The sequence below is a fragment of the Hypomesus nipponensis genome, chromosome 8 (genome assembly GCF_054491055.1).
Source record: "Hypomesus nipponensis isolate SF chromosome 8, ASM5449105v1, whole genome shotgun sequence".
Classification (NCBI taxonomy): domain Eukaryota; kingdom Metazoa; phylum Chordata; class Actinopteri; order Osmeriformes; family Osmeridae; genus Hypomesus; species Hypomesus nipponensis.
This window is the reverse complement of record NC_140368.1, coordinates 6,584,689-6,612,054: the sequence shown is the minus strand read 5'-3', so window position 1 is coordinate 6,612,054 and position 27,366 is coordinate 6,584,689. Positions and strand designations below refer to the sequence as shown.

At 43.7% G+C, this 27,366-nt stretch overlaps 4 protein-coding genes across 4 annotated transcripts; 3 read left to right on the top strand and 1 right to left on the bottom strand.

The window, feature by feature from the left end:
- Positions 1 to 732: 732 nt before the first annotated feature.
- Positions 733 to 2,261, top strand: otulina (OTU deubiquitinase with linear linkage specificity a). The gene is made up of 3 exons (XM_084702765.1): positions 733 to 959; positions 1,184 to 1,305; positions 1,595 to 2,261. The coding sequence occupies exons 1-3, from the start codon at positions 846 to 848 to the stop codon at positions 2,016 to 2,018; spliced, it is 660 nt and encodes a 219-aa protein (XP_084558891.1). The 5' UTR covers positions 733 to 845; the 3' UTR covers positions 2,019 to 2,261.
- Positions 2,262 to 2,370: 109 nt separating this feature from the next.
- Positions 2,371 to 10,361, top strand: LOC146274920 (uncharacterized). Its single transcript, XM_084702762.1, has 11 exons — positions 2,371 to 2,815; positions 3,450 to 3,747; positions 3,958 to 4,632; positions 4,761 to 4,961; positions 5,350 to 6,687; positions 6,806 to 6,894; positions 7,022 to 7,128; positions 7,268 to 7,405; positions 7,614 to 7,745; positions 8,427 to 8,696; positions 9,144 to 10,361. Exons 2-11 carry the CDS (start codon positions 3,596 to 3,598, stop codon positions 9,339 to 9,341), a joined length of 3,300 nt encoding a protein of 1,099 aa, XP_084558888.1. The 5' UTR covers positions 2,371 to 2,815; positions 3,450 to 3,595; the 3' UTR covers positions 9,342 to 10,361.
- Positions 10,362 to 20,075, bottom strand: ankha (ANKH inorganic pyrophosphate transport regulator a). The gene is made up of 12 exons (XM_084702763.1): positions 19,577 to 20,075; positions 18,209 to 18,425; positions 17,754 to 17,872; positions 17,123 to 17,206; positions 16,624 to 16,794; positions 15,434 to 15,571; positions 14,467 to 14,559; positions 14,231 to 14,323; positions 12,038 to 12,167; positions 11,775 to 11,898; positions 11,422 to 11,521; positions 10,362 to 11,288 (listed from the first exon to the last, which is right to left on the bottom strand). Exons 1-12 carry the CDS (start codon positions 19,670 to 19,672, stop codon positions 11,166 to 11,168), a joined length of 1,488 nt encoding a protein of 495 aa, XP_084558889.1. The 5' UTR covers positions 19,673 to 20,075; the 3' UTR covers positions 10,362 to 11,165.
- A 4,260-nt stretch (positions 20,076 to 24,335) lies between these two features.
- On the top strand, positions 24,336 to 27,027 carry myca (MYC proto-oncogene, bHLH transcription factor a). The gene is made up of 3 exons (XM_084703773.1): positions 24,336 to 24,579; positions 24,958 to 25,617; positions 26,029 to 27,027. Exons 2-3 carry the CDS (start codon positions 24,981 to 24,983, stop codon positions 26,628 to 26,630), a joined length of 1,239 nt encoding a protein of 412 aa, XP_084559899.1. The 5' UTR covers positions 24,336 to 24,579; positions 24,958 to 24,980; the 3' UTR covers positions 26,631 to 27,027.
- The last annotated feature ends 339 nt before the right edge of the window (positions 27,028 to 27,366 follow it).

The following is a 27,366-nucleotide window of genomic DNA, read 5'->3' as shown; positions in this document are numbered from 1 at the left end:
TCTTGATAAAGTAGGATGCTTTTTAAAAACATTAGAATTTCTGGTATCTCAGGTTTTTAAGATGTGTAAATGTGTAACTTCACAATATGCTTTGTGAATAATACTTTGGGTATTCATCATCAAGGTGTGTATGGTTTACAAAAAATAACTTCAAATCATTTTAAAGCTGCACCAGGGAACGTTATAACATTTATTCAAATAGGAGTAACAGTGCCCCCAATTCTTGTCTGAAATTCTGCGCTTTCCTCCAGCTCAAATTTGATTTGATGGTTTCACAAAAGACAAGGAAATTTTGGTTGGAAGATGATTAGGCCTACTTGAACATTTTACAGGTAGCCTCCAAATATTCTAAATTGACATTCCACTTGCTCAAAACTGTGTTACTAAATAACTCTAAGGACCTCATTAAGTTCCTTTAATGTTAATAATTCGCATCGACACCTTACTTTTGACTTGTGTCTTAGTATAACAGTAATGTTCCACTTCATTTAAACTAACGCTCAGAGTGAAACATTAAGGACTACGTTGAATATTTGAATTTATACTGTATGGGTTTAGCGTCCTCTGTCGACAAAAAATATGTAATACAAGATATCTTATCGTGAATACTTTAATGAGACTGCAGTGCCAACTCCTTTGCAGAAGGTGGCAGTGTGTAGCACTTCTTGGCAGTGGTACATGTTAACAATACCAGAAGAAAATAATATCCTGCGCATCATGATGACGTAGACAATACATTTCGACACGTGAACTGACATCAAAACATGAAACTAAATGCCAGAAGCCTGCCACGAATATAGGTTGCGGTCCTAGGACACACAAAGGAAAATAAGTTATTATTTACGATGTCTTGGGTTAAGGCAGTTGGACGCAGTGTTGAAGACGTCTTCGACGAGGATGCGGACGACATTACTTTACAAAACAAAGAATGGAAGTACAACATGGAAAAGCGTGTTAAGGTAAAACGTGATGATGAAACGTGAAAAGGTGATGATGATGGTAAACTCATGGGAAATGAAAACTATTTTTTCACAGGAAATACATTACAGTGCAGTGTCGTGTATTATCATCGTTTGACAAAATCTGGGACAGATGTACTATGCTATTAGATTCTAGATACAATGAAACCAACACAATTCTCTAGAAACTGTTAAACAATACTGTTCCATGGTTTTCTGTTCAGGACGGATACAGAGATGGCATTGACGCAGGTAAAGAGGCGTCCCTTCAGCTCGGTTTTAACCTGGGATACAAAGAAGGAGCGGCTAAAACTGTGGCCATTGGGCGTCTGAAAGGAATCATAAGGTATTTAAGTAAATTTAACCAGACATGCAGTTGAACTCTTTTTGGAGGATAAAACGGTTGAGATTTAAGTTGACGCCAATCCAATATATTCTGATTTATCTCCACAAATAACTTGCCCTTCCTCATTCCATATATTGGCCACAATGATCCATCATATGACTCGTCTCTTTGTGCAGGGCCACATCACTGTAGCCCCTTCTCCACTCTTCATGACACATGCCTGTGTCACTCGGTTCTCTTTTCCTATTGTCTCTCAGTTTGTTGCCTCTTTGTGCCTGTCTCTACACAGTGCTATACAGTGCTGGTGCCAGCTGCAGAGGCCAGACAGCCCCACTCCTGCCTGCGTCACAGACCTTCTCCAACGGGTTGTGCAGCATGAAGACTCTGTCATCCAGGCAATGGTTAAGGCCCTGGAGAAGCCTCCACCCAGTGTCAGTGACGTCTCCGACTGTATGGAAGACCTAGGGGTGGACCAGGGAGATGCAGGATGCAGGGGAGAGGGGTGTCAAGCTGCCGACTGCTGCAAGAGAGGGGGAGATATAGACATTGATCTGAAGCCGTCTCACAAACCCAGTTGTTCAAGCACTACAGACTTCCTCAGTTCAGAGGAGAGTTTTGAACGGCTGGTTCAAAGCTGCATGGAGGTGGTGTCGGAACTCGGGCTGCCAGAGGAACTGGCTCAACACCTGAAACAGCTGAATAGTGCAGAGTGAACCTTTTCTTGTAAAATATAAACTTGTGGATATTTATTCTTGAAATAATTTGATTAATGTCTGAGATTAGATTTGTGTACAAGCCTATATTTTAACTTGCAGCTTGTTTACTACAGAAACAATTTTACTAGGGAAACAGTCATATGATAAACTTTTGGAGTGTTTTTGTACAGCAGCCATAGTATTCTGTTTTAGTGACTGTAATATGTACTTGATTGAAAAATAAAAAAATATGTCAATGCATTTAGATTTCGGGAAGACGGGTACATTTTCTATGTGTAGACGCATCATCATGGACGACCGACCTTTGCCGTTTTTCATAATGTATACACTGGATAACCTCACATGTAAATTATGAATGACTCAATGCTGCCCCGGAAGTAATGTCACAAAAAATATTATATTATGCATTTATTGTAAACTATAAGCCTTGCTTGTGCGGTGCGTGTACGGCTGTTGAATAGGAGTAATTTCAATTTTTGCCTCCATTTTGCTCAAGTGTAGCTAATTTTGACGGAGATTTCTATTTTAGCACCGTTTTGTCATAAGTATCATAGTTATAGTCAGCTAGCTACTACGGTAGATAGCTTTGTGATGCTGGCTGTTTCGAATGTAGCTAGCTGCGTCCACATGACCAGAGCAAACAAATATGCCTGACAGCTAGACGTGGGGGTCAGAGTATACAGAATAAAAGAAGGAGGGCTGCAATGTCAAATTCTCTGAAGTAAAATCCGTCTGTGAAACTTCCTGGAGCCGGTGCAGTTGTCCTCAAGCTAAATCAACGCGTCTTCAATTAGGTACAGTAATATCAGCTTTTTTTTTTACAGTAGCTTGCTTGCTTGCTAGCTAGCCTGTTACCATTTTCTACAAGCTATGTGAAATATTACTAAGCTAACACAAATTTAAAACAAAAAACTAGGCTAACGCAAATTAAATCAAAGTGTTCCTTCAAACATAGCTACGTAACTGCTCTATTATTTGTTGATTGCACTTCCGTGCATTGGACAGGGTTTTACTAGCCGATTAAATGGGAAATCCATATTATCTATCCGTTTATTGTAAACAACATAAGCTACGCTGTAACACAACAGTCTTTAAAATAGCTAGTTAGTTTGAGTTGGTGAAGCTTGGACTTTCATTTTAGTAGTGCGTGTGTGGACAATTCGGACGCCATTCTCAATTAGCACACGCGCATTCGGTGTCACAGTGTTATTTATAAGTGTGTAGGGCCTGTTTTGTAGCCTAGACCTATTTGATTGACAAACCTTATTAGCTATACACCCATGTACAAACAATGGGATCAACAGTTGTGTTCAGAGTTCACCCCATTTAAAAAAATTCACTGTAGTAGTCAAACCATGTTGTGCTGCAAAGGGTGTCCTATTTTTCTTCGTTATGACTGTGACTTATAAGCAGTATTTACTTGTTTAGGTGTGATGTCCTTTCTTTGGACCAGCGACTTGGTCAGGGATCCCAGAAATGCTTGCCTGGCCATTCGCCCTGGACTCCTGAAATCTTCAGACTTCCAATAAGCTCTTCTGCCATCCTCACGGGGCAGAAGGCACCACAGCCTTTCAATGGGTAACCGTTGCTGCCGACAGTCCAAACCCTGCAATTCTGAGGAAGAAACTAATGGTTTGTTAAACCATGATAATAAGACCACAGTGACACCAGCAGAGTCGGAGGGGGTGGCATGTGTCCAGTACAACAGTTCTGTTAGGCAGTTGAGGTGAGATATGGGTTACTGTAACCCTTAAAATATTGAGCATGATTATGTCTACTACTCTGACTACTTATCTTTTATATCTCAATGATCTTATATTGATTGATTTATTTAAACCGATTAACTGTCAGGCAAAAATAAGATACTGTTGATACAAAAACAAATACAAATGAAAGTTGCCCTTCATGGGCTTATCGTTGTTTTATGTGTTTTTAGTGAGGACAATGCAAACAACAAGGAGGAAGGAAAGGTGGAGGTGGCGGTGAATGTTCAGAAGCTACAGGGTGCCTCTCCCCAAAAACCCTCTATGGAGGATGTTACCAAGGCTACCGAGAATGGACCTTTACATTCCAAATGTAGCCAGACTAAGTCTCCTTCTCCGCCTCCATGCATTGACAATGCACTCCAAACCATCGCCATCCCCACTGTGCAGGATCGAGACAAAGGTGATGCGGCCACTGTGACCAGCCATGAGAAAAGCCCATCCGACCCTGCCCTTAAGGAATGTGTTATAGCTACTGAGCGGAAAGTCTCTATCGAGGTCCAGAGTTATGTTCCTTGTGCCCTGGAGGAACCTTCTGCCGTCGTGAAGAACAACATCTCAGACGCTGCCCCTGGCTCTCCCAAGGCACAGATCCTAACTGAGAACCTCATCGTCCAGGATGCCGATGCTGGTGCTGATTCGGGAGCAGGACTCGTCCGTGCTGTGGATGCACCCTCGGAGGAAGGTTTCCATGGCAAGGAGGGTGTTCCTGTAAACGACTCTGAGGTTACTCTTAAGGCCTATGACGAGAGCTCTGTGCCCAGCAAAGGTGATGAGAACTGGGTAGAGTCAACCTCCACTGGAAGCATCTCTCGTCCACTCTCACCCTCATCTGGAGTTGTCACAGAGTAAGTCAGAGTAATCCAAACCCTAACTCGCCCTTGACCATTAAATTACTCAAGTTTCACAATCTGAGGCATGTGCCAGTGTTAACTGTATTTTAGCCTTTCACTGTCTTCTTACCCACCGTCTACAGTAGCTCTGTGATGAAGGTGGTTAACTCAGAGAAGGTGCTCACCGCGGCAACGAACACAGGTGACACCCCGAGTGACTTGAGCCAAGCCAGTCACATGGCCCCTCTTGCACCTGTGGCGACAGGAGCCAAGCAGAGCAGCCTGACTGACAACGTCTCTGCTCTGCCTGAGGAGACAGTCGCCAAGAGGCCCTCAGGCATTAGGTCAGTAGGATCAAATGTAAAATCTTTATTATTCATGACCAGGGGTTTTGCCATGGCTGTAGAATGTCTTAGTGGTTGTTTGTTACCACAAGGGGGCAGGAAAATACCATGTACCATTGTACCATAACATTGTAACATGATCTTTTGTTTGAGCATGCGTGTAAGATAGCGTAGTAGTTTGTCATAACATTGTAACATGATCTTTTGTTTGAGCATGCGTGTAAGATAGCGTAGTAGTTTGTCATAATGTGGCTTAAGTGTATTCATATAGTGAATCATCTAACAAACAGGCTAAGGCGAACAATATCCTTATGAATAATATGTGGTCTGTCTCATGGGAAGCCACATTAGTAAAATATAAACAAAATCCCATTTCTCTTCTCTCCAGTCTGAAGTCCTATGAGGAAAAGAAAGTGACCCTCTGTGAGCAGATTGGCTTGACCGAGGTGCCATCTCTGGATGACCTCATAGAGGAAGAGGAGGCAGAAGTAGAGTTGGAGAGGAAGGAGGTTTGTCAGACAAAGGCCATAGTGAAGGAGGGAGAGAGTGATGAGCTTGGCCTGAATGGAGAGATGAACCAGGGCGTGGACGGAGAGGATAAGCAGAAGGTGGAGCAGGGCCTGGAGGTGGAGGTAAAGCAGGGCCTGGAGGTGGAGAAGAAGCAGGACTTGGCAGTGGAGGTAAAGCAGGGCCTGGATGTGGAGGAGAAGCAGAGCCTGGAGATGGAGGTGGAGGAGAAGCAGGGCCTGGAGGTGGTGGTGGAGGAGAAGCAGGGCCTGGAGGTGGTGGTGAAAAAGAAGCAGGACCTGAAGGTGGAGGTGAAGAAGAAGCAGGGTCTGGAGGTGGAGGAGAAGCAGGGACTGGAGGTGGAGGTGAAGAAGAAGCAGGGTCTGGAGGTGGAGGAGAAGCAGGGACTGGAGGTGGAGGTGAAGAAAAAGCAGGGCCTGGAGGTGGAGGAGAAGCAGGGCCTGGAGGTGGAGGACAAACAGGGCCTGGAGGTGGAGGTGCAAAAGAAGCAGGGCCTGGAGGTGGAGGTGAAGAAGAAGCAGGGCCTGGAGGTGGAGGACAAGCAGGGCCTGGAGGTGGAGGAGAAGCAGGGCCCAGAGGTGGAGTTGAAGAAGAAGCAGGGCCTGGAGGTGGAGGAGAAGCAGGGCCTGAAGATGGAGGTGGAGGAGAAGCAGGGCCTGATGGTGGACGAGGAGAAGCAGGGCCTGCTGGTGAAGGAGAATCAGGGCCTGCTGGTGAAGGAGAATCAGGGCCTGGAGGTGAAGGAGAATCAGGGCCTGGAGGTGAAGGAGAATCAGGGCCTGGAGGTGAAGGAGAATCAGGGCCTGGAGGTGAAGGAGAATCAGGGCCTGGAGGTGAAGGAGAATCAGGGCCTGGAGGTGAAGGAGAATCAGGGCCTGGAGGTGAAGGAGAATCCGGGCCTGGAGGTGAAGGAGAATCAGGGCCTGGAGGTGAAGGAGAATCCGGGCCTGGGGGTGAAGGAGAATCAGGGCCTGGAGGTGAAGGAGAATCAGGGCCTGGAGGTGAAGGAGAATCCGGGCCTGGAGGTGAAGGAGAATCAGGGCCTGGAGGTGAAGGAGAATCCGGGCCTGGGGGTGAATGTGGAAGAGAATCAGGGCTTGGAGGTGGTGGAGAAGCAGGCCCCCAGCACGTCTGCTAAGGTGGAGGTGCTTTCTGGGAAGCAGCTGAATGCCTGTGCTGAACAGGACATTGCAAGCAGGTTTGTCCCTTTTACAGTAAGCCGGTAGTTTAAAAAGTGCATAACATTTACTTTCAAGTCACTTTAGTACAATTGTTTTTGTAGCGATTTCTTAAATCCTCCTCCTTTGTCTTCCAAGTGAGGAAGACCTTTATCGAGGGGAGGAAGAGCTCGCTCCAGGGGTCCAGGTCAAACTAGCAACTCAGGAGCCTCTGTTTGAAATTACATGTCAGTATCTGTCAAATGGCCATCCTTTTGCCCAAAATATACAGCAACATTTTTGGGGAGGAGTGTCATTGTGTACCATATACTCAATGTTGACCTCTGACCCACTGTTCTCTTCCTGACACCACAGTGCCTAAAGTGGAGGACAGGTGCAGCCTGGCTCCCCCTGTGGACATCCTGGCCTATAGCAAGAGAGAGTGGAAGGGAAACACAGCCAAGAGTATTGTCATTCGAAAGGTAGGTTGAATTGCCTTGGCATGTACTATTTCGACTGAAACGTTATTAAAACAAATATTTGTACATTTTAGCCAAATTTAGAAAACAAATCGATCATCAGCCATGATTGACGTGGAGGATCTCTCCTGGTGTGCTCCAGGGTTATGTTGAGCTGTCTCAGAGGTTTGGGAGCCTGAGAAGGGTGAGAGGAGATAACTTCTGTGCCCTGAGAGCCACGCTCTTCCAAGTGCTCTCCCTTAGCACCAGACTACCTGCCTGGCTGGAAGACATCTCCATGGTACAGCATAAACCTGCTCACGTCACACGTTGCTCACACAAAGCTTCCCAAGGGGATGTTTATTGATGGGTATGTCCTAAGGGATGTGTGTTAATGCGGTTTCTGTGATGTCCTGTTTGGAACCAGGAACAGAAAACCAGAATGGAAACAATTATTTGCTCTTATCAAATACTCAGAAATACTCAATATAACTTTTTTTTCCACACAGTTGCCTCAGGAGCTGCAGTCTCGGGGCCATCTGATTGACAATTGGCTGTTTCCTGTAGAATGCAGGCAAGGGGAGGGGCCAGAAGATGCGGTGCAGCAGCTAAAACGCTACATGGAACTCCTTCAGACCAGGGTACCACAAACACCCATACCGTAAACCTGCAGAATAGTTATGATCACCAAACAATAGTGCATGTGTTGGTTCCCCACAAATCAGGCTATGCTGAATTTAATTTACAGTAGAGATTGAATGAGACACCTTACAAAAAAGTAGTGTGTAATACATAAATGATATGTATTATTTTTGTGCGAAAACAATCTGTTTTCAAGAGCCACTGCTAATTAACATTAGATGCCCCTCACCCATGTTCGGCTGGGATAATTACAGTGCCCTGGTGCCTGATAGCAGGTTGTGAACTTATGTGCTCTTCTCTCCTCAAAGATTGCAAGGGATCCCAACATGAGTCCTTGGTTAATGTGAATGCCAGACATTTATAGGCTGCTCACAGCTCTTCAGGAATCCTCATACTTACTGAGCTCCTGACTTCAAAGTGTTTGAATAGATGACTGCTATAGCCGAGCCTTGGCTGTGAACACACATTAACCAGCTTGTTCCACAAGACTGGTTCCCAAGTCACGAGTTGCAGATTGAATTGTGAAGCTATGTACACAGGGAATACTGTAGTTAAAAATACGTTATTCTTGTAGTGTGTGTGTGCGAGTGAGAGAGACACACACAGACATGTTTTCCTCTGGGATGAACTGAAGTAGTTCTTAACTGAAGTTAAGCTTCTGCTGTACTCCACCCCTCCAGTGGCAGTCAGCAGTGAGCTGCTCCAGCCCGGAGGAGCGCCAGCGTCTGTGTGAACGCGTGTTCCAGGGAGGGGAGGAGGAGCTGGGCCTGATGGAGGCCCTGAAGGTCCTGATGCTGGGCAGGGCCCTGGAGCTCCATGCCAGCATGCAGCAGGGACAAGACGTTCCTATCTTCTGCTGGCTGCTGTTCGCACGAGACTCGTCAGACTGCCCTCGGAGCTTCCTCTGCAACCACCTCAGCCAGGTGGGCTTCAGCGGGGGCCTGGAGCAGGTAAACACCTCCTCCCTGTAGGAAACACACGCACGGCTAACCCGTGGGAAAATCAAACATAGGTTTATTTGTTTATAAGCTGTCCATACCACCTGCTCACCTAACCACTGCTTATTTCATCTGAAAAGGTATTTGAAGGCTGCTATTAAATGTTGGTATGTTTTTTGTCCCTGGCAGAAAAACACCACAACAATTAGACAGTTTAGCTGCTAGCAATCACACCAGGGTGTGGCCAGGTGTTGTTAGTGTCTGGGTGTGTAGTGTCCCCTGAATCCCTGCATGTACACTTTGTGCAGTACATCCAGTTCTTGGACTTTGCCATCCGTCCATTGTTGATCCTCGGGGAAAGAAGGATTCTGGAACATTCTGTCATATCTGATGCTGGGAGTGTTGAACCGGATGTAGTCCATTCCAACCCTTAACTTCCCCTCTCGTTGCGTCTTACAGGTGGAGATGTTTCTGCTAGGCTACGCTCTACAGTGTACCATCCAAGCCTACAGACTGTACATGGCTGACACAGAGGAGTTTGTCACCTATTACCCCGATGACCATAAGGACGACTGGCCAGGAGTGTGCCTGGTCACAGAGGATGACCGTCACTACAACGTACCTGTGGGAGAAAGAGTAGGACTACAGGTCCCATAAGGCCTTGCTGCAAACTGATTGAAGCTCTATGGAAGCTGGGCTCGTGGCTTTGCACAATAGAACTGCACTCCTCAGGGTTGATTTGAGTGACTTGTTTCCCCCCATTAAAATGATCCCTTTATTGCCAGAAAGACATGGACTGCATTGTGATCAGTTCTCCATTGTGTTGGATGAGCATGTGACACTAGGCTTTGAGAAGCATTGTGTTTGTGTGTCTTCTTCCTTCTGGGTCTTCAGCCAATCTCATCATGGTTCATTTTTAATGGGTGATATAGTGTTTACAAGTCTGGACGAAAGCACATGCTGTGTACAGTAATATCAGGTGTTTCAGAAGATTTTTCTCACAAATATTCTCTTTAGTGATGTAATATTATTGAGCGGAGGGCAGAACATGATCATCCATACCATAACAGATTCCTCCTGTTCTGATTGTGTACGTTATAAGGAAACACTGGAGTTATTGTGGCACATTTTGTGTACCAATCTATGTCTGTATGTAGAAATGTATTATTATTTGATTTATTTTAAGTGTGAATCATGTCTTTTAACCCGTATCCAACTATTCCCTGTCTTAGCTAACCTGTAACCATGTAATCAGAGTGGTGACGTATGAGCCCTGCTTGGTTTTGAATGGCCCATCACCTTGCTGCCCGTAAGTAGATGCGTGTAACATGTTGCCTTTAACCAAGGTGCTCTTGGAGAAAAAAAAAACAACAACTTTGTGCCAATGTTGCTGCAAATGTCTAGAAACTGGTTACCAGTCTTCTGATTTGTTGTCAGCCACCAGCTACTGGGCAGAGTCACAGACTAGCTTGGTCTCACTCCATGTTGCCTTAGTAACCAATGCACAATACAGAATGGACATTTGGGATTGGTGGGAGATCATTTCCTTCTTGAGCAAGGAAAGGAATAAAGCGAATATTATTATCCAAGATGCCATGGATTTTCTAATAGTGTCAGATTTTGAAGGAGACAATGGCGATGAATTGAATGAGTTGAATAAAAAAACATTTCTAGAAAGACTGGAAAATTTGTGTTATTATAGTAATTATGTTACTATTAATAATAAAGCAATTTATTTGCCAAATAAAATAACACCTATACAATATATACAGAACATCAGTCTGATCACACTACTAGTAAAATAGCAGTACTAGGCAAAAAGAGTAGACTTCCAGACTGCATGGATAGAAGACAAGCATAATGATTCAGTAACGCTCAAAATGATAAGGGATTCCTGATCCCTCTCTCTGTAGTTAAATATACATATACTGCATCACTTACAGTATATAAAATACACCTATAATTTCTGTACTCCACTTTTATGTCAAATACAATTGCACCACCCAGCAGGTCCCTTTAAATGTTCAAGAAAGTAACATTAAAAGAAAAAGAGCAATTGTTTTTTAACTTGATAAATAATATAAAATAAAATCTGAAAGAAAACATCAGCATTACAAATAAACTCAAAAGGAGGACATTCTCCTGGGTCAGACGTCAGACGCACGTTGCATCTGACAGAGGAAATCAAAGTGGGAAACGGAACTAAACTACGGAAATCAGTCAAGAAGGATTGGAAGACGTCAGGGAATTGACATCTGACGGCGGCTTATGTTCACGGCTTCCTGTACAGCGTGCGTCATGATGGTCGACAGGCCAGCGTACCAACCTTCTTCAGGAGTCTCTCAAACCTCAGTGGCTAGGGCAGGGACCCTTTCATTGACCTTTTGGAGGTAACCTGCCATGCTTCTCTTTATCTGAGTTTGTGTGGAGCTCAGGTCTGCAATTCCCTTTTTGCAATGATGTCTCTTCCTGCTCCTCTTCCTACTCCTGCTCCTCTTCCTCCAGCTCCTCTATGGCCTCCATCTGAGTCCTGGAACGGACCTCGCTCATGGGGGCGGAGTCATCAGCTTCCTCTACCAGCTCATTGGCCATCTCGTTGTTTCTCTAAGGAATAAGGACCAATGACAACTCGTGTCTGAATATGTATATTACTGCATTAAACAAAAGTGACTGACCTTGAGTTAATTGATCCATATAGGAACTTAACAAGCACTGCATTTACTGCGTACATTCTCACCTGTTTCCTGTAAACATAGCAGGCTGCTATGGCGACCATGGTGGACTCTCCAATGAAACCAGCTAGCAAGGATCCAACGCCAAGAGTGGCCCCGTGAACCCTGCAACACAAACCAGCAGCGTGACAACCCAGATGATTCTAGAGGGCGTGTAGAGAATCAAGTACGGGCTGCCTGGCTAATAGACTGATAGTGAATAGCTGTGTAATTAAATTAAATGATTGGTATGTATGGTAGTGCAGGGGAAGTCGAGCTGGTTTATTTCTGTGATGGAAAAAACCCAGCCAGAGGTGTGACCAATGAGTCGACAGACTGACAACGGTTCCTGTTTCCATGTCTGTGCTTGCTGACTTACCCCATATAAGGCAGCACCACCAGGCTGGTGACGAGAACAATGATGCGGAGCACAGAGCTGGGGGCCAGCACAAAGGTCTTCTTCAGGGTCATGAGCCAACCAGTCAGATGGGCTCTAACAGTCACTACACACACACAGACACAAACACGATTAAGAGTGGTAAAGTGTGTTCTTCACAGAGGGATAATACCGGGAGCATACTGGCTATTCTACAACAGGACTTAAACGATTGCAACACACTATGGCAGACCTGTTCTACTCACCTGGCACAGGGAAGAAGGAGAAGATACGGAGAGGAACAACACACAACTCAGCGAAGGCAAAATCCACCCCAATGATATCCACCAGGATCTTCTCTGATATGTGAGGAGTCCAGAACACCACAAAGCAAAGCTAGCCAAACAGAAATGTAAACACAGTGAATTCAGTGAGCCGTGTTGTGCCACACCTCAGAGAAAGGCTGGTGCGCCCGGCAACACAATAGCAAAAACAACTCGCCTCATTACAATTTATTAGAGGTCATTAAATTGACGGATTTCAGGTTGAGTGCAGCCTGTTTGAGGTCTGAATGGGTCAGTTGCGCTCATGTCAATTTCAGAGGCAGAGACCAGGGGCGTTGTTAGACCCTTTTTATTTGGACATTTGCCCCAGTATAAATCTGCTGTGCCCCAGTAAAATCTGAAGTTTGAGTTTTAACAATTTACTTTGAGTGAATGCATTCATTTAGATTGATAATCCCGGAAAAAATAAACGCAGTATCCCATTCAATCCTTGTAAAATCAAAGCAGTTTAACCCAAAAAAAACTGATGCACGCAGAATTCCATGTCAACACGCTTCTGAGCTTGCCAAATAGTTACTGCAGCACGCACACAGAAGTCCAGGTGTCGGACTCCGCACACAAGTCAGAATTGAGGGAGGCTAAGAAAACATTACAAAACTAAAGAAAGTTTCTAAATGATGGGCCTACCGAAACAGTATTTGCGCTCAAACGAATGCGAAGAAAATGTGTTCACTTGCATTAACTATTGATGTCTCTGCCAAAGCTGATATCAAACCTTTGTCCCTGAACTGTTGTATAGTGGGTTAAGCAAGGGGAGTTTTTATAACTGAGTAGTGCATTGTGCGTAGCACGCTTGGGGAAAAAAGGGGATATGAATAGGGGGCTGTGCCCCAGAAGACTTTTATGTTTAACAACACCCCTGGCAGAGACCATGATGCAGGATATACAGGTAAGATTATAACCCTTCTACTTAAAAATAGCAATCAAGGTTTATAGGCCAAACCAAAAGAACCCAGGACTGTGTCAAGAGTCTAAATGAGGTTAAAAGTGAGGGGGTGAATGACAAAGTTTCCACTGACTCATCTGAAGTGATTTCCCTGTCTTACCATCTTTGTGCCTTTCCCTCAAGAAAGTTTGTGAGACGGGTAAAACATATCTCGAAACCCAATCACACTGTAAATCTGATATCAGTTCTGTGGCTATGCTGCCCCCATTTTTCAATACAACAATACCTGCCTGCAGCCTTCAGCCTCTACTCTCTAGCCTCCGCAGGTTTGTCCTGCTGTCTTTCTCTTTCTCTAAATATAATTAGGGCAAGTCTTAGCATGAGTGCTGAGGAACTGTCCGCCTCTCAGTAAGCCAGTGTTCCCTGCAGTCCTTGCCAGGCGTACGCCCCACCTTCGTGTTTACAACTGAGGGATTCCACATCTGGTTTGCCATTCTCCTACTCCGCCCTTAAAGACCCAACCTTTAAGACTTCCTGTAAACATTTTTTAACAAAGCTTGTTAGGATAACTTTGCCTTTTCTAACACAGAGATTTAAAACGCATCTTTCAAATACAAAATGGAAGAGAGTGGTGTCTGGATTAAGACTTTCTTAATGTTTGTTTTGCAAACCACCCACCATTGTGTTTGCCTCAATTTAAACATGGATTGCGCACTGGCCGTTTTGGTTTTATATTGGTCTCTCTATACACACCCTTGTTGGAACTGGTGTCTTTCAGACCAGTCTGGCACCACTCTGTCATGTGGTCCTGCAGACTGCAGGGCCTCAGCTGCAGCACTTTAACTATCATACTGTACAACTAATCTGTCCGTGCACCCCACACCGTGACTATATTCTTGTTGTGATTCAATTTAAACAGAAAACGTAATAGGTAAGCTTGCTCATCAAATTATCAAATAGATTTAGGGGATGACAGGCGTGTTTCCAGAAGAATTTGCTATCTTGCGTGAGTGCTCCTCTTGAAAGGAACTCATCGACTCATGTCAGTGAAAGGACACAGAAAAACACAGAACCAGCCAAGGGTTGGGCCTCCTGAGAAACCTACAGCATGAATTATAAATGCAGAACCGTAAGTGCAACTGAGCCAACAGCATTAGACTTAAAATACTGCTCCCAAGAATCCCCCAAATAATGGGAAATCAAAAATCAAAATCAAAAAAGATCCTTACGGTAAGAGAAATGGCCAGGCAGCAGAAGGTGAACTTCTTGATATGTGACTTATTGACCGGGGTGTTTGCCATGAGCTTGTTGCTGGGATTGTTCTGTGGGGTATAGAGAGCAGCATTAGTGGTGAGTGATGCCATCAAATACACCCACCACCCAAGGATGTCATTACTGCACTGTGCAGCTTCAACTGGAGGGGGGGGGGGGTCTGGTGACACTCAACTCCTGGTGTTGGGTTTACCTTGTCAAAGGCAGGGTAGACCGCCCGCAGCTCCGTCAGCCAACCGTAAGGCATGTGACCGACAGGATATGTGGCCGTGAGGACTGCCACAGCCTGGATGGGACAAGACACACAGTCACAGGTGCTCACACAGCGGTCGGACATCTAGACAGGCCACAGCAACACATACAAAGGACCAACCGTAAAAAAGAATTAGCCGTGCTCGCAACCTATTGTGCGTTTGTTTTCACGTTCAGAGCTCCGTGTTGCGGGAGTAATGTGTTGGTTGACAGATAAGTGTTGACAGTCCTGTTACAGGAAGAGCAGAGACATGTACAGGAATGTTTTTCAGTCTCTCGTTGTGATCGAGCTCTTGTTGAGGCTCACATGGATATGGTGACTCACGGAAACCGCTGGCGACTAGGCCTGCTGATGACTTCCAGTGGCTTCTAGTAAACAGCTTTGTACTGCCTCTAGATCAGTCTCTGAATGCATGGCAGATTGTCTGAATTTTGGCATTTCATTTGCAGCACCAGTGAGAGGACAGCTAGCCTGTTGTTTAAATGGTTGGAAAAGTCTGTCTTAGATTTTTTTTTTATCCTCTTATACACCCAATTATTTATCTGAAACTCTCACATACGTCCTGTTGAAACATCATGGTCTTTATGAGGACTGGCAGGAAAAAAAAGGTGCCCATACAGGAGAATATGGCTGTTAACTAATGATTAACAAACATCCACTCAACCCTTTTCACTACCACCGTGCTCATCAAACAACCAAAACAAACATCTGAACTCTGCCCTGAACCCTGCCGCTGAAAGAGCCACGGTCTGCGCCCGCTGCCCTGGTACACTAAGAGGGAGAGGGGGGCAGGGCACAGGAAACTGGGCCGATGGTACTGGTTACGGTATTGGGCTGGGGAGGGAGGGGGCAGAGTATTGCGAAAGAAGGCCGAGGGTAAAATAAAGGGTTCGGTCTGCAGCCTCACCTCTGTGGCTGCCCCATCTCTGCCCTTCAAGTCTCGGGACACAAAGAGGTTGACGATGGGTCTGCTGATGCGCTGGGTGGCCAGAATGAGGGCCAGGGGCCACCAGAAACTCAGCATCTTCCTAATGGTGGCATCGCCCTGGAGGGGTCAGAGCAGTAAAACAATACTTAGATAGATGGAAAAAACATAATGATCTACAGGGGCATCGTTAGACCCTTTTCACTGGGGCACGTGCCCCAGTCTAAATCTGCTATTCCCCAGTAAAATCTAAAGTTTGAGTTTTAATAAGTTACTTCATTAGTCAGTTAATTATTTTAGATTGATAATCCTGGGAAAAATGAGCAGAGCATGCCAATCAACGCTTGTAAAAGTGTTAAACTGAAAAGTGTTTAACCGAAAACACAAACATACATGCATGCAGAATTCCATGTCAGCGCGCTCTTCTGAGCTTGCCAAATAGCCACTGCAGCATGGACACAGAAGTCCAGGGGGATATTCCAGAAAGCAGGTTATGCGACATAACCGGGTAAGTTAACCCAGCTGACACCCAGCGTTGCTGGTGGGGAGTTAACTTACCCGGGTATGTCACATAACCCGCTTTCTGGAATACCCCCCAGGTGTCGGACTCGGCACACAAGTCAGAATTGAGGTAGGCTGAGAAACATTACAAAACTAAAGATAGTTTCTAAATGATGGGTCTACCGTTCATCTTATTTTGAGTAAAACATAAAAACAATATTACAGGAAGCTCAAAAAAACAGTATTTGCGCTCAAATAAATGTGAAAAAAATTATATCAGACTTGTGTCCCTGAACTGTTGCATAGTGGGTTAAGCAAGGGGAGTTTCTATAGCCTAGTAGTGCATTGTGCACAGCAAGCTTGAAAGAAAAAAGGGATTTGAATTAGGGGCCGGTGCCCCAGAAGAGTTTTAGGTCTAACAACATATCATCATCAACAACTCTGATGATGAATGATACATATATGACACAGTATCCCATAGTAACAGCTCTACATTTTTGATGATTGGTTTACAGTGATAGTAAACGTGTCCGCAAAACATTATTTTGACAGTGTGTGTTTTAACAAGTTGTGAATTATAGCACAGTGTTTTCATGTCTACAGACAGCGTTATTCAACAAAGAAGAATGTTTTGATTGCATAATCAGAGGCTCAGCAGGAGAGTAGCGTACCCCCACATCCAGTCCACTGGAGTCTGGAATGTTTTCGTGGACATTACAATAGTAGCCCAGACCCACGATGGTGAAGCGAACCAGAGCCCCCATATACAGGGACAGGATTGGGATTAGGAGAGGCTCCACACACTCCAGGTTGCTGTGGAGCAGAATGGCCACAAAGACAATCTGCCAGAGGACAGACAGACAAACAGGCAGATACAGTTAGTCACTCTTGACTCATGACCTTGAGTTCTTCCATATAAGGGACTGTGGCAATCTCTACAGCGAGCATGGCCTTGTGGTTTTGGTGTTGTGGTATTACAATCTGCAATAAAACTGCAACATATGCTGCCAAAGCAAATATTCTAGAACAGTTAATTTGGCATTAAGCACAGTGCAAGTTCAGAAGTGTGTTTTCAATGTGTTCTCGGTCAAATGAGTGTGCATCCTCTGTATACATTTATATATCTCCACTGCACGTGCTTCCAACAAATGAGGCAGTGAGCTCTCATACCTGGGCTACCACATCAGAGATGGATGCTGAGCCAACTATGACGCTGTACTTGTGCTTAAGAAGGATCCCCGCATGTATCCATGCCTGAAGGGACACAAAAACACACACAAAAAAATACAGACAAATAAAGATTACAGTACGCCGTGTACCCACTGTTTCATTGCTGCAAACAAAACAAGGATATAAGGCTTATCTGTTTTTCGTTTTGTAACTGAAGTGTTTCGGACTTCTGTACAGTAAGGATTGTGTTATTTAAGAGAATAGAGTATGAACTGGATTTGCATACGGATCATACATATTTAGGGTTAGTCCACAATGTATGCCAATCTTGATTCCATGTTGCCAACTTTGACACTATTACAAATAGGCAACTTTTGGACATTTAAGTAACAACATTATCTCACTGGCTACAGAACAATATGTTGTCTCTGAACAGGACTTGCAGGTCTGTTTGCATTGTGCAATTTGTGACGTATCCACTTCACCTGTATATAGCGACCAGCAGAGGATTATTTAAAAAAATTATAGGTCAGCTGTTTTTAAGCCTCTCTCTCTGTTCCTCTGACATGATTAGATCTCTGACAGACACAGCGCTGAGTCGTGAAGGGGCAGCCTGAAGCTGTTCACTCACCATGGCGTCTAACAAGGGGAAGGCAGCCAGATAAAGGAAGGCCTTCCTTGTCTTGTTGCCAACCGAGTCATCCACATGGTGGAGCTTGTTGATAATGTAGTACCCCAGGTCTGTGTGGGCTGAAGACAGGAAAAAGGGGAGGGAGCGGACACAGTAATGTTTACATGTGTGAACAAGACTATAAGTCAAAAACTAACTAAATACAGGCTCCTACAATACATGTTAAAAATTGTGCGGGTTCATTATCTCTGATCCTCAATGACACGACTTATTTACAAACTAAGAAACAGGCCAACAGATGATATATCTAGACCTATGCTTGTAGGCCTATGAATACAAAACTCAATATAAACACAAAACTGGATTGGCTGCCTTCCTCGTCCACACGTCACAGAGTTCAGTTAAGACATCAATCAGTTGAAACTACAGTACACACATGCCACCCTCACACTCACCTATAAGGACGTGGAGGATGAAGGCAATGACGCCTGCAGTCACCATACAGAGCACAGCCTTGCGCCGGTCCCTCTTGCTGTTGACAAACACCAGGCCTACGTTCTTGAAGTCGCTCATGGGCCCCGTGAAGAACTTCATTAGGGAGTACGCCAGCCCGTAGCTGGCCAGCATCTCAACTGCATCCTCTTTGACTGTGGCTATGCCCCTGTTTAGGGCCTGTGAATGACAGGTAGAGGGATGTGACGTACACTCCACTATTGTAAATAAGCGATTGTAGGATTTTGCCATGATACAAAAATATCCTGAAGTTTACAACCAGTGTTATAGTATATGCAATTCAGGGGCAGACATTGTCGATATAATGACTGGAGTGTGAATACAATTCTTGGAGCAAGAGGACGTACAAACTAATGACTGCGTGCGTGAGGTGATGAGAACATGCTAAATTAATCATGGCCGAGAAAGAAATTATTCTCGTTTAGTTTTGACTTCTTAGCATCCACAGCTGTCATTTTCCGTAGAAGGGAGCTTGTGCTATTTATACCAGCTCAACCCGCCATTACGTAAGAATAATCCTAACCTCTCCCGAGCCTCACACAGTGCCTTTTACTTTGACTCTTACTGTTCCCCAGATAAGAATAGAAGCTGGCGGAGTGTCTGTCAACTGAGACCTGCCAATACAGGCCTGCGTGTACACGTTCGCCCCCAACAATGTTAATTCTATGACTGCCCCCCAAAAGTACACCGCCCAAAACCTATGTACCACTACAAAACGTCAGTTAACCCCATGTTCAATACATATTCCCCTCCCCCAGTCACAACTGAGCCCTTTACTGTAGTGTCAGGATGCTGAAGGTGGATGGTTGTGTAGGCTCAGCGGGTTGCTAATTGCCATTATGACATTACTTCACCAGATCAGTTGGCTCCCAGTACTCGGCTAATCAATAATTATCTTGATATCCAACTGCCATTGCGCCACCCATTGCATTTCAAAGAACCGCCTAGAAACGGCTAACTTGAACATCACACGTTAAATGTACTCTTTGCTAACATAAAAAAAGTCGACAGTGCTGTAATAACATAGGCTGCTCTGTCACCGTCCATGCATAGGAAAAATACAGAAGGATTTCTTCCTTGGCACCTGGGGTGAATTTATCAACGGCAACACTACTGCGCAGAGAATCACAGCTTGCTAAATGTGTGTGACTACCGCACTAAAATCATAGGCCTTTTTCCTTAGTGAGCTTGCCTGTGCAGTTTTTTAAAGGCAAAGTGTATTTTTAGCTTCATATGCATAGCTAGCTAGCACACTTACTTGGCGTGTCCCTCACCAAAACATTAGGATATTTGGCTACAGAAAAACGTACCTGTTCTCCGAGGTCGATGGCTACATTGGTAATAGCCAAAGGCACCAGAAAGCGGATGAGAGGCCAGTAAGGACTGAGAGATGGAAATTCCATCATTATACAGCCGGGGTGCCAGAACGAGGGGCATCTGCCGCTGTCTTGATGTTTGGGAGGTTAGTTTACCTAAGATGGAAGAACAAATCCCCAGTCCTCACGAAATAAATGAAAATTCAACTGACAATTACAAGAACAACACGCTTGAAGCAGATGTTCAGCGCAAAACGCCGCCAAGAGCAGATATAAAGGAGGCGAAGGTCACCAGAAATGTTCGATGGTCGCATTTTTAATGCTCGTCATGAGAAGAGAAAATGACAGCGTACTGCGCATTGAGAAAACTCCAAAAGGCTGCTAAACTGTATCGGTTCAAAACAACATGTGCGTGTTTTGTCATATTTCGTGACTACTGACTCTGATGCATTGCTCATCTGCGAGACATCTCATCGAGCTCGCCCTTCCCGACCGACAAGACCACACGTGGGTCGGTACGTTAGAGCCTGCCTTCCCTCACCCGTTCATTGACGTCACTAACTCTAAATGTGGTCATTTCAAATGGTAGCTAGGACGAAGGCTTAATTGAATGTTTAATTGCATTTTTTTTCTGATGATATAGTCTTACAAACTGACAGTTTTCAAACAAATAATTCACATTTGTTTGATCTTTTTTTTATAGATCTATATCGATCTATATAGCAAAAACTGTTAACGGACTTCTGATATATAGATCTATATAAACCTATGTAGATCTATATAAATCTATATATATCTACATAGATTTATATAGATCTATATATCAGAAGTCTGTTAAGTGTTTTTGCTAAAATGTTACTAAATAGGCTTTAAGTTTAATATGACATGGGTTTAGAGTCCTTTTGATAATCATGTCTACATGTTTGGGTGGCCTGCTCCAGTGTTCCCTTGCTGGGAACTATAGTATTTGGCCTTATATCAGTGGGCAAGTAGACTCTTTTTGATTACCTTAACCCTTAGTTAAAATCTAATTTGAAAGGAAAAGACTGAAAGGATGATGAGATCATCCCTTGAGGTCTGGGCAATCATATCAGTGGGAGGTCTCCAACGTTTTGGGGCTTCTTGTGACCTTGATCCCCACATAAAACACTGCTTTAACTGTTTAGGATGAATACAATCAGGTTCTAGTGGTTACCAGTAATAATCATTGCTTTTTTAGGAACAGTTGATTTGTGACACACCACTGACACCTTGTGGTTGTCAAGTTAAAAGACAGAAACCAAACCATATTAGGCTGGTGTGTGTGTTTAACTGTGCATAGAATTGTGAATTTCTTTGTCCTCACGTGTTTATGGTTAGAATTTGTAAGTGTTAGGGTTAGAATCACAGGAGTTAAATTTAGATTTAGGGTTAGGCACTAGGATTTTGAGCTAGGGTTAGGTTTAGGGTGTGGGTTACGTTTTGGGGTACAGGTTATGGGTAAGGCTTAAGGAAAACCGAAATGTGAATGGGACGGAATTGTGAGGCCCCTCAAGACTAGCAATATAACCTTGTGAGTTTATTTCAGAATGAACAACGCAGAAACATTTGTGTTTTACTTTTATTTGTGTTTCACTCTCCAGGAGCATAGGGGGGAGTGGGGTGAATTGTGCCAGTTTTTACTTAAAGTGACTTTAAAGCGAGGCCATGACAGTAATGCTTCAAACTAAAATATGTACATACATTTCAGGGTGTGGTGCATACCTGGGAACAATAACTTTGGATTTGAAATATAGTATTTAAGAAATATAGCTTTCTGAAAAAAAAGTGGTCTCGTGGCACAACTTGTCCCTGGTGAGGGGTAAGTTGTGCTTTTAGAGAGAATACATTTGGGTAAATTGTGCCATTGATTATTGAAGTAAAACTGTATATTTTCATCTCAGAAACTGTGATGCTATATAAAAGATTCACAAATTCAATACAAAATCACTCTTTTAAGGTTTATTTAAAGTTATTTTACAACATCAAAGGCCAATTTTCTACAAGCCTATATTGAGCACATCAAAGGTCAATTTTCTTAAACAAGGCCTAGGGCTTCATGAACACATCACAACAAAATTGAGGTAAAATGAAAAAGAAAAAAACGATTCTATTTCAAGGTAATTTACATGAACACATGTTCAGAACAAAATGAAATTCAAATGAAGACCAAATTGACTGCAATTTTCTTCACAGATCTGGCCTACTACCAGGGCCGGCGTTTGCTACAGGCGAACATGAAGAGGGGGGCGCCAAATAGCGAAGTGCATCCATTAATTAACCGTCCCGCACCACCAGCAGAGGGCGCCGAGGCGGGGTTGGGGAGCGACTGTAGAAACATCTTGTCTTGCGTGGCGAAGGTACTCGCACTTACAACATAACATCCCACTTGTCAATGCTACAGGGGAATATACATTTCTGTTCCCTTCTGGCCGTAACACAAGTTTTTGTGGTGTGGGTAATTTCTTATGCACATCTTCTCTAGGCATGAGTCATGTAGGGATGAGTCATAATTTACTTTGACAGTGAAGATGGGCTCCATCCATAGACCTCTTACTACTTTGCGTTAGAAACTTTGCATTGATGTTGGCACCATCAACCTTCTCAGCCAATCCAACGTAGTTGTAAGATTTGGTTTTGCCTGCAAAGTTCACAATGACCCAGCCACTAGCACAATTTAACCCAGGCCCTTTGGCACAAATCACCCAATCCCATGATTTTGGAAAAAATACATCATCCAGCAGTTTTTAGCTAAAATCATGCTAGCTATATAGAGTGTAGTTTACCAAAGCACTAAAACATGTGTGAAATGTTTTCAAACGTGTCTATAACTGTTCAGACACAACAATCAAAACCCCTTGATCATAGAAATTTTACTTTGAAAGGCAAAAAAAACTGTTTTTTGAACTTCAATGTGCTTACCTCTTACCAATGTGCTTATGCTCTGAGACTATTTGCAGGATGAGTAAAATGGCTGAAAAATGGTGGGAGGCTTGACACATCCAGGCCCAGGGGCCCGTGGTTTCTTAATCCGTCCATGCTGACAACGACCCATTCATTTGAATTGTGTTAAAACACGGAAACATCAAAGCTGGAGGCCATTGGGTCCCAGAGGACCATGGTTGAGAAATGCTGCACTAAACCTCAATATTTGGCACCAGGCTTTTATTTTCGTTAGCTGGCTTCACCAAACCTAACAACTGCAATCCCGTGTAAATCAACTTGTTAAACCATCCTAGGTTTTCCCTAATCTAGCGATGAACGCGTTAACACATATTGGACGGTGTTTGCTCCATATGACAAATCGCAATCAAGTCTTCCAGAGCCGCAAATTGTACACAAGATGAGCAATATCTATATTACCCATAGGCTGTGTGTTGATCTGTTATCTCGAACATATTGGTTAGGTGGGCAGGCAGCATTAGTTACCAAGGCGATCTATCCTGGTAAAAGTGAACCACCGTCGTGACATGTAAACCCAGGGTTAAACCCTTACCTCGCCAAGCCTGACTGACAGTAGGCATCATCCTCAACAAATACAATAACGGTACTTGTAGGACTCCAAAGTGGTACTAGGCTACTTCAAACAATGTTTGCATTCTCGCATGTTGATCGCCATTACACTCCACCAGATGGCACCCTACACCCACTAACGAGCTATGTGTGTGTGTAGTCTCGGCTGTAGCCTAATGTTTACAGTGGAATCTCTGCCCGCATGATCAGTCCCAAGTAACATCCAACAAGACTGGCAACACTGCAGCAGAGGGTTTGAGTTGTGGCATTGCATAGGGGGCTATATACATGTTTAATTATACCGTTTTACAACGGAGTCTTTCCATATGCCTATAGTAAATTTGTTTTGACCGGTGATGAATTTGTAAAGAATCCCTGAGAAAATTGTATTTTACTCCGCTACTCCCCATTTCATTAACTGCCAATTGGAATCACCTGCAGAAGCCTGTGCACGCACGCAGTGACATGATCTGCTGATGTGCTTGGTGCATCCATGTAAGTGCAAAAGATGAAACCTTGGGCACAGTTTATCCCAGGAAAATTGTCTGACGTGAGTGAGACAAAATGCATTATATTATACAAAGATTTGTCGACATCCTAATAACTTTATCTTCAAATCTAATGTGGGTAAGCTCACTCAACAGGCTTGGTTGGGGGTAGACAAATGTATTTCCGTTTGGGAGGGGGGACGGGGGGGAATATAATGCAATTTTGTTCGACTCAAATTAGTAGATAAAGAGGAATGGTTACCTTTGGTTTTTAAAAGATTGCAGTTGAAAAGATTTTGACATCACAGTGCAAATAGGCAAATAGGCCTATGTTATCTTTGGTTTGAGAATCTAGGCCGCTGCTACTATAAAAACTGTTACTACAGGTTCTACAATAACACTGGTTCAAAATACAGCTCATTTTGCCAGTCTGGTACTTTGCTTATAGTGTCGTCAATGTAATTCCGCTTCTTTGAAACCCCTCCCACTTTTTGTCCTTCCACAACACATAGATCCAATTTAATATTGTCCCATGATCGCATGAATATTTTTACGTTAGTTTCTTTATATTTGTATCCATAAGATAACGCTATTTTTATGATAATAATAAAGACAATTATGTTATCGTGCATTGCCTTAATATAGCGTATTTGGTGTTTGGCGGGAAAGGTTGGCGGAGGGATACATGACGTACCAAGAGCACAACAACCTTTTTATTGAACCCCGCGGAATACTCAGCTGAGATTCACATGCAGCAAATGACAGCGTACACATCGCTCTACGTCGCGAACAACGTCTGTGCGCTTCATTCATGCTCTTCGGTCAGACCGTCACTCCAATAGCGAATCAAGGTTTCACTACCTCGCATGCTGGAAAGGATTAATGTTCTTACCGAATCGGAATACTTCTGTTATTCAATTTTTTGGACTGATTTTACTTCGTCTGCGTATGCTGCTCCACATTGTTGTCAAACATAAGGTAAGGTGTTTAACGAGCTTACGCATTAGGCTCATCTGCTACCACAGATTCCGGCAGTATTTTTTTTTCTTGGTTATTAATGCATTATAAAATGGCTTGTTTATGAGCCTGTGAATCTTCACTTTCCGATGCGTTTTGCTATCAAGTTAGCAAAATATCATGCGCACAACAAACTGCTTGCTGTTGCAGTTCTGTTCTATTCCTATGCATGATCTGCACGTGAACAGTAACCTATGTGTTTTGGGCTTGGCTGTTGAGATGCTAGCTTAGGTGTGCATGCTGTCAGACAGTTCATCATCTGTCAATTGCATGCATGCAACCTAGTGTACCTTATTAAATTGTTGACATATGCACCTTATTGTTCCCTTCAACATTTAGCTACGGATATAACAGCCAACACCATGCCGTTGAATTCAAATTTGGAGAGTAAAAACTACGACTATGACTACGATTCTCTTCAACCGTATTTTTATTATCACAACGAAGATGAGGATTTTTATCACCAACAACTTCAGCCACCGGCTCCGAGCGAGGACATCTGGAAGAAATTTGAATTGTTGCCCACCCCTCCCCTCTCCCCGAGTCGTCGACCGTCTCTGTCAAGTATTTTCCCCTCCACTGCAGATCAACTTGAAATGGTGACCGAGTTTCTCGGGGACGATGTAGTAAATCAGAGCTTCATATGTGATGCCGACTATTCCCAAACCTTTCTCAAGTCCATTATCATTCAGGACTGTATGTGGAGCGGTTTCTCAGCCGCAGCAAAGTTGGAGAAAGTCGTATCCGAGAGACTCGCATCTCTTCATGCTGCAAGGAAGGAATCAGCTGTTGACCAAGGTGCGGAGTGCACGGGGCGGTTGAACGCAAGTTACTTGCAAGATCTCAACACCTCCGCCTCAGAATGCATCGATCCATCAGTAGTCTTCCCCTACCCAATAACTGAAACTCCTAAACCAAGCAAGATGACACCCTCCACGGACCTGGCTCTGGACACCCCGCCTAACAGTGGTAGCAGCAGCAGTAGTGGAAGTGAATCAGGTATGTAACTGTCATTTGTAACGCTTTCGTTTTAAGTCATTCACCAGTACTCTGTCAAATATATTTCCTCAGTAGACAGACACTTTAAGTATATGTTTATATGCATGGAACACTGTAAAAAAAAAAAAGAAGATATCTCCCAGAACGTCCTTTTTTATATACAAATAAATCTTATACAAATATTGACATGCAACAGTTTGTCACTCAGTTCCATAACCTCCACCACCCTTGCTGCAGACTAGACTGCTATGCTTGTAGTTAGAAGGAAAGGGCTGCTATGTGCCAATCAGCTGATGTGGAAGGAGGGGCCGTAGAGTGGAATGCAGTTTTTTTTCTTTGTAACATGTGCATAGTCTGTAGCATGGATTTGAGAAGGGATGATTAACAGTGTTTTTTTTTTTCTTGTTTCAGAAGAGGATGAAGGGGATGATGAGGAGGATGAGGAAGAGGAGGAAGACGAGGAAGAAATAGATGTGGTGACAGTAGAGAAGAGGCATTGGGTGAGGCGGTGCGACCCGTCTGGCAGCCCCCCGTCAGAGAGCAGATCCCACAGTCCTTTAGTCCTGAAGAGGTGCCACGTCTCCACCCACCAGCACAACTACGCTGCCCATCCCTCCACCCGACAGGAGCAGCCTGCTGTCAAGAGACTTAGGCTGGAGAATAACAATAACAGCAGTAGCAGAGTCCTCAAACAGATCAGCAGCAACCGCAAGTGCTCTAGCCCCCGGACGTCCGACGACACGGAGGACTACGACAAGAGAAGGACTCACAATGTGCTGGAACGCCAGCGGAGGAACGAGCTCAAGTTGAGCTTCTTCGCTTTACGGGACGAGATCCCCGAGGTGGCAAACAATGAGAAGGCGGCCAAGGTGGTGATCCTGAAGAAGGCTACGGAGTGCATCTACAGCATGCAGACGGAGGAGCAGAAGCTGCTGTCTCAGAAGGAGCAGCTGAGAAGGAAAAGTGAACATTTGAAACAGAAGCTTGCACAGTTGCAGAGTTCTCATGTTTAAAGCCTGTGTCGTGTTTAAAAAGACTTTCTTCGCCCTTCACGTTTTTTATGCAAGTTCAGACTTGGTGTATAGTTGATATTGCATGCAAATGCAAAAAGATTAAGTTGTTTTGAAATCGTGTCTGATTTCAATGTTAAAACTGCCTCAATTGAAGTTGTGGTTGGATACATATTTAAAGTTTATTTTTATTAATAAAATATAAAAAAGTGGGTAACTGGTTGAGTACCCAACATAAAATATTATTTTTTATTTTTTGTATATAATTACTTAATATTTCCTAAGAAATGTATTTTTGGATCACTTGTCTGGAAGTTGAGACACTGTTGTTTTCAGTGTATTGTTTTCCATATTATGTTCTTAGATTATTCTAAAATATAAATGCGTTTCTTTTTGAAAACCTGACTGAGTCTCTCTACAAAAATCATGTTTAATGCATTACACCTGTACATGTGTATCGTGCATGCTTTTTAAAATCACATAATACTACAACTAGTCTCACTTTAAGACACTTGCAGACTTGTCAACAGCCACCAGTAGCACTAGTTTCTTGTGATAGTTAATCTCTGCATCCTCTGCCTGGTCCACTGGAAGGAAAACCAGGTAAGAAGAAGGAAGACAGCGTTTAAGATCTACATATATTTGCACATATTCTTTAATGTTTAATACATTCATAAAGTGTTACCTCTTAACTAAATCTGACACTCAGCAGATTAGTATACATCTGCTAAATGTAATA

What these genes read in the sequence shown, in the direction of transcription:
- myca (XM_084703773.1), top strand. Translation starts at nt 24,981, where the DNA reads ATGCCGTTGAATTCAAATTTGGAGAGTAAAAACTACGACTATGACTAC. An exon ending in CAGTAGTGGAAGTGAATCAG is followed by an intron (nt 25,618 to 26,028) that starts GTATGTAACTGT and finishes TTCTTGTTTCAG; the next exon opens with AAGAGGATGAAGGGGATGAT.
- ankha (XM_084702763.1), bottom strand. Translation starts at nt 19,672, where the DNA reads ATGATGGAATTTCCATCTCTCAGTCCTTACTGGCCTCTCATCCGCTTT. An exon ending in TCTCTGATGTGGTAGCCCAG is followed by an intron (nt 16,795 to 17,122) that starts GTATGAGAGCTC and finishes GTCCTCTGGCAG; the next exon opens with ATTGTCTTTGTGGCCATTCT. An exon ending in GAGATGGGGCAGCCACAGAG is followed by an intron (nt 14,560 to 15,433) that starts GTGAGGCTGCAG and finishes TGTCCCATCCAG; the next exon opens with GCTGTGGCAGTCCTCACGGC.
- LOC146274920 (XM_084702762.1), top strand. Translation starts at nt 3,596, where the DNA reads ATGGGTAACCGTTGCTGCCGACAGTCCAAACCCTGCAATTCTGAGGAA. An exon ending in GAACAGGACATTGCAAGCAG is followed by an intron (nt 6,688 to 6,805) that starts GTTTGTCCCTTT and finishes TTGTCTTCCAAG; the next exon opens with TGAGGAAGACCTTTATCGAG. An exon ending in TCAGCGGGGGCCTGGAGCAG is followed by an intron (nt 8,697 to 9,143) that starts GTAAACACCTCC and finishes TGCGTCTTACAG; the next exon opens with GTGGAGATGTTTCTGCTAGG.
- otulina (XM_084702765.1), top strand. Translation starts at nt 846, where the DNA reads ATGTCTTGGGTTAAGGCAGTTGGACGCAGTGTTGAAGACGTCTTCGAC. An exon ending in ACATGGAAAAGCGTGTTAAG is followed by an intron (nt 960 to 1,183) that starts GTAAAACGTGAT and finishes TTTTCTGTTCAG; the next exon opens with GACGGATACAGAGATGGCAT. An exon ending in CGTCTGAAAGGAATCATAAG is followed by an intron (nt 1,306 to 1,594) that starts GTATTTAAGTAA and finishes GTCTCTACACAG; the next exon opens with TGCTATACAGTGCTGGTGCC.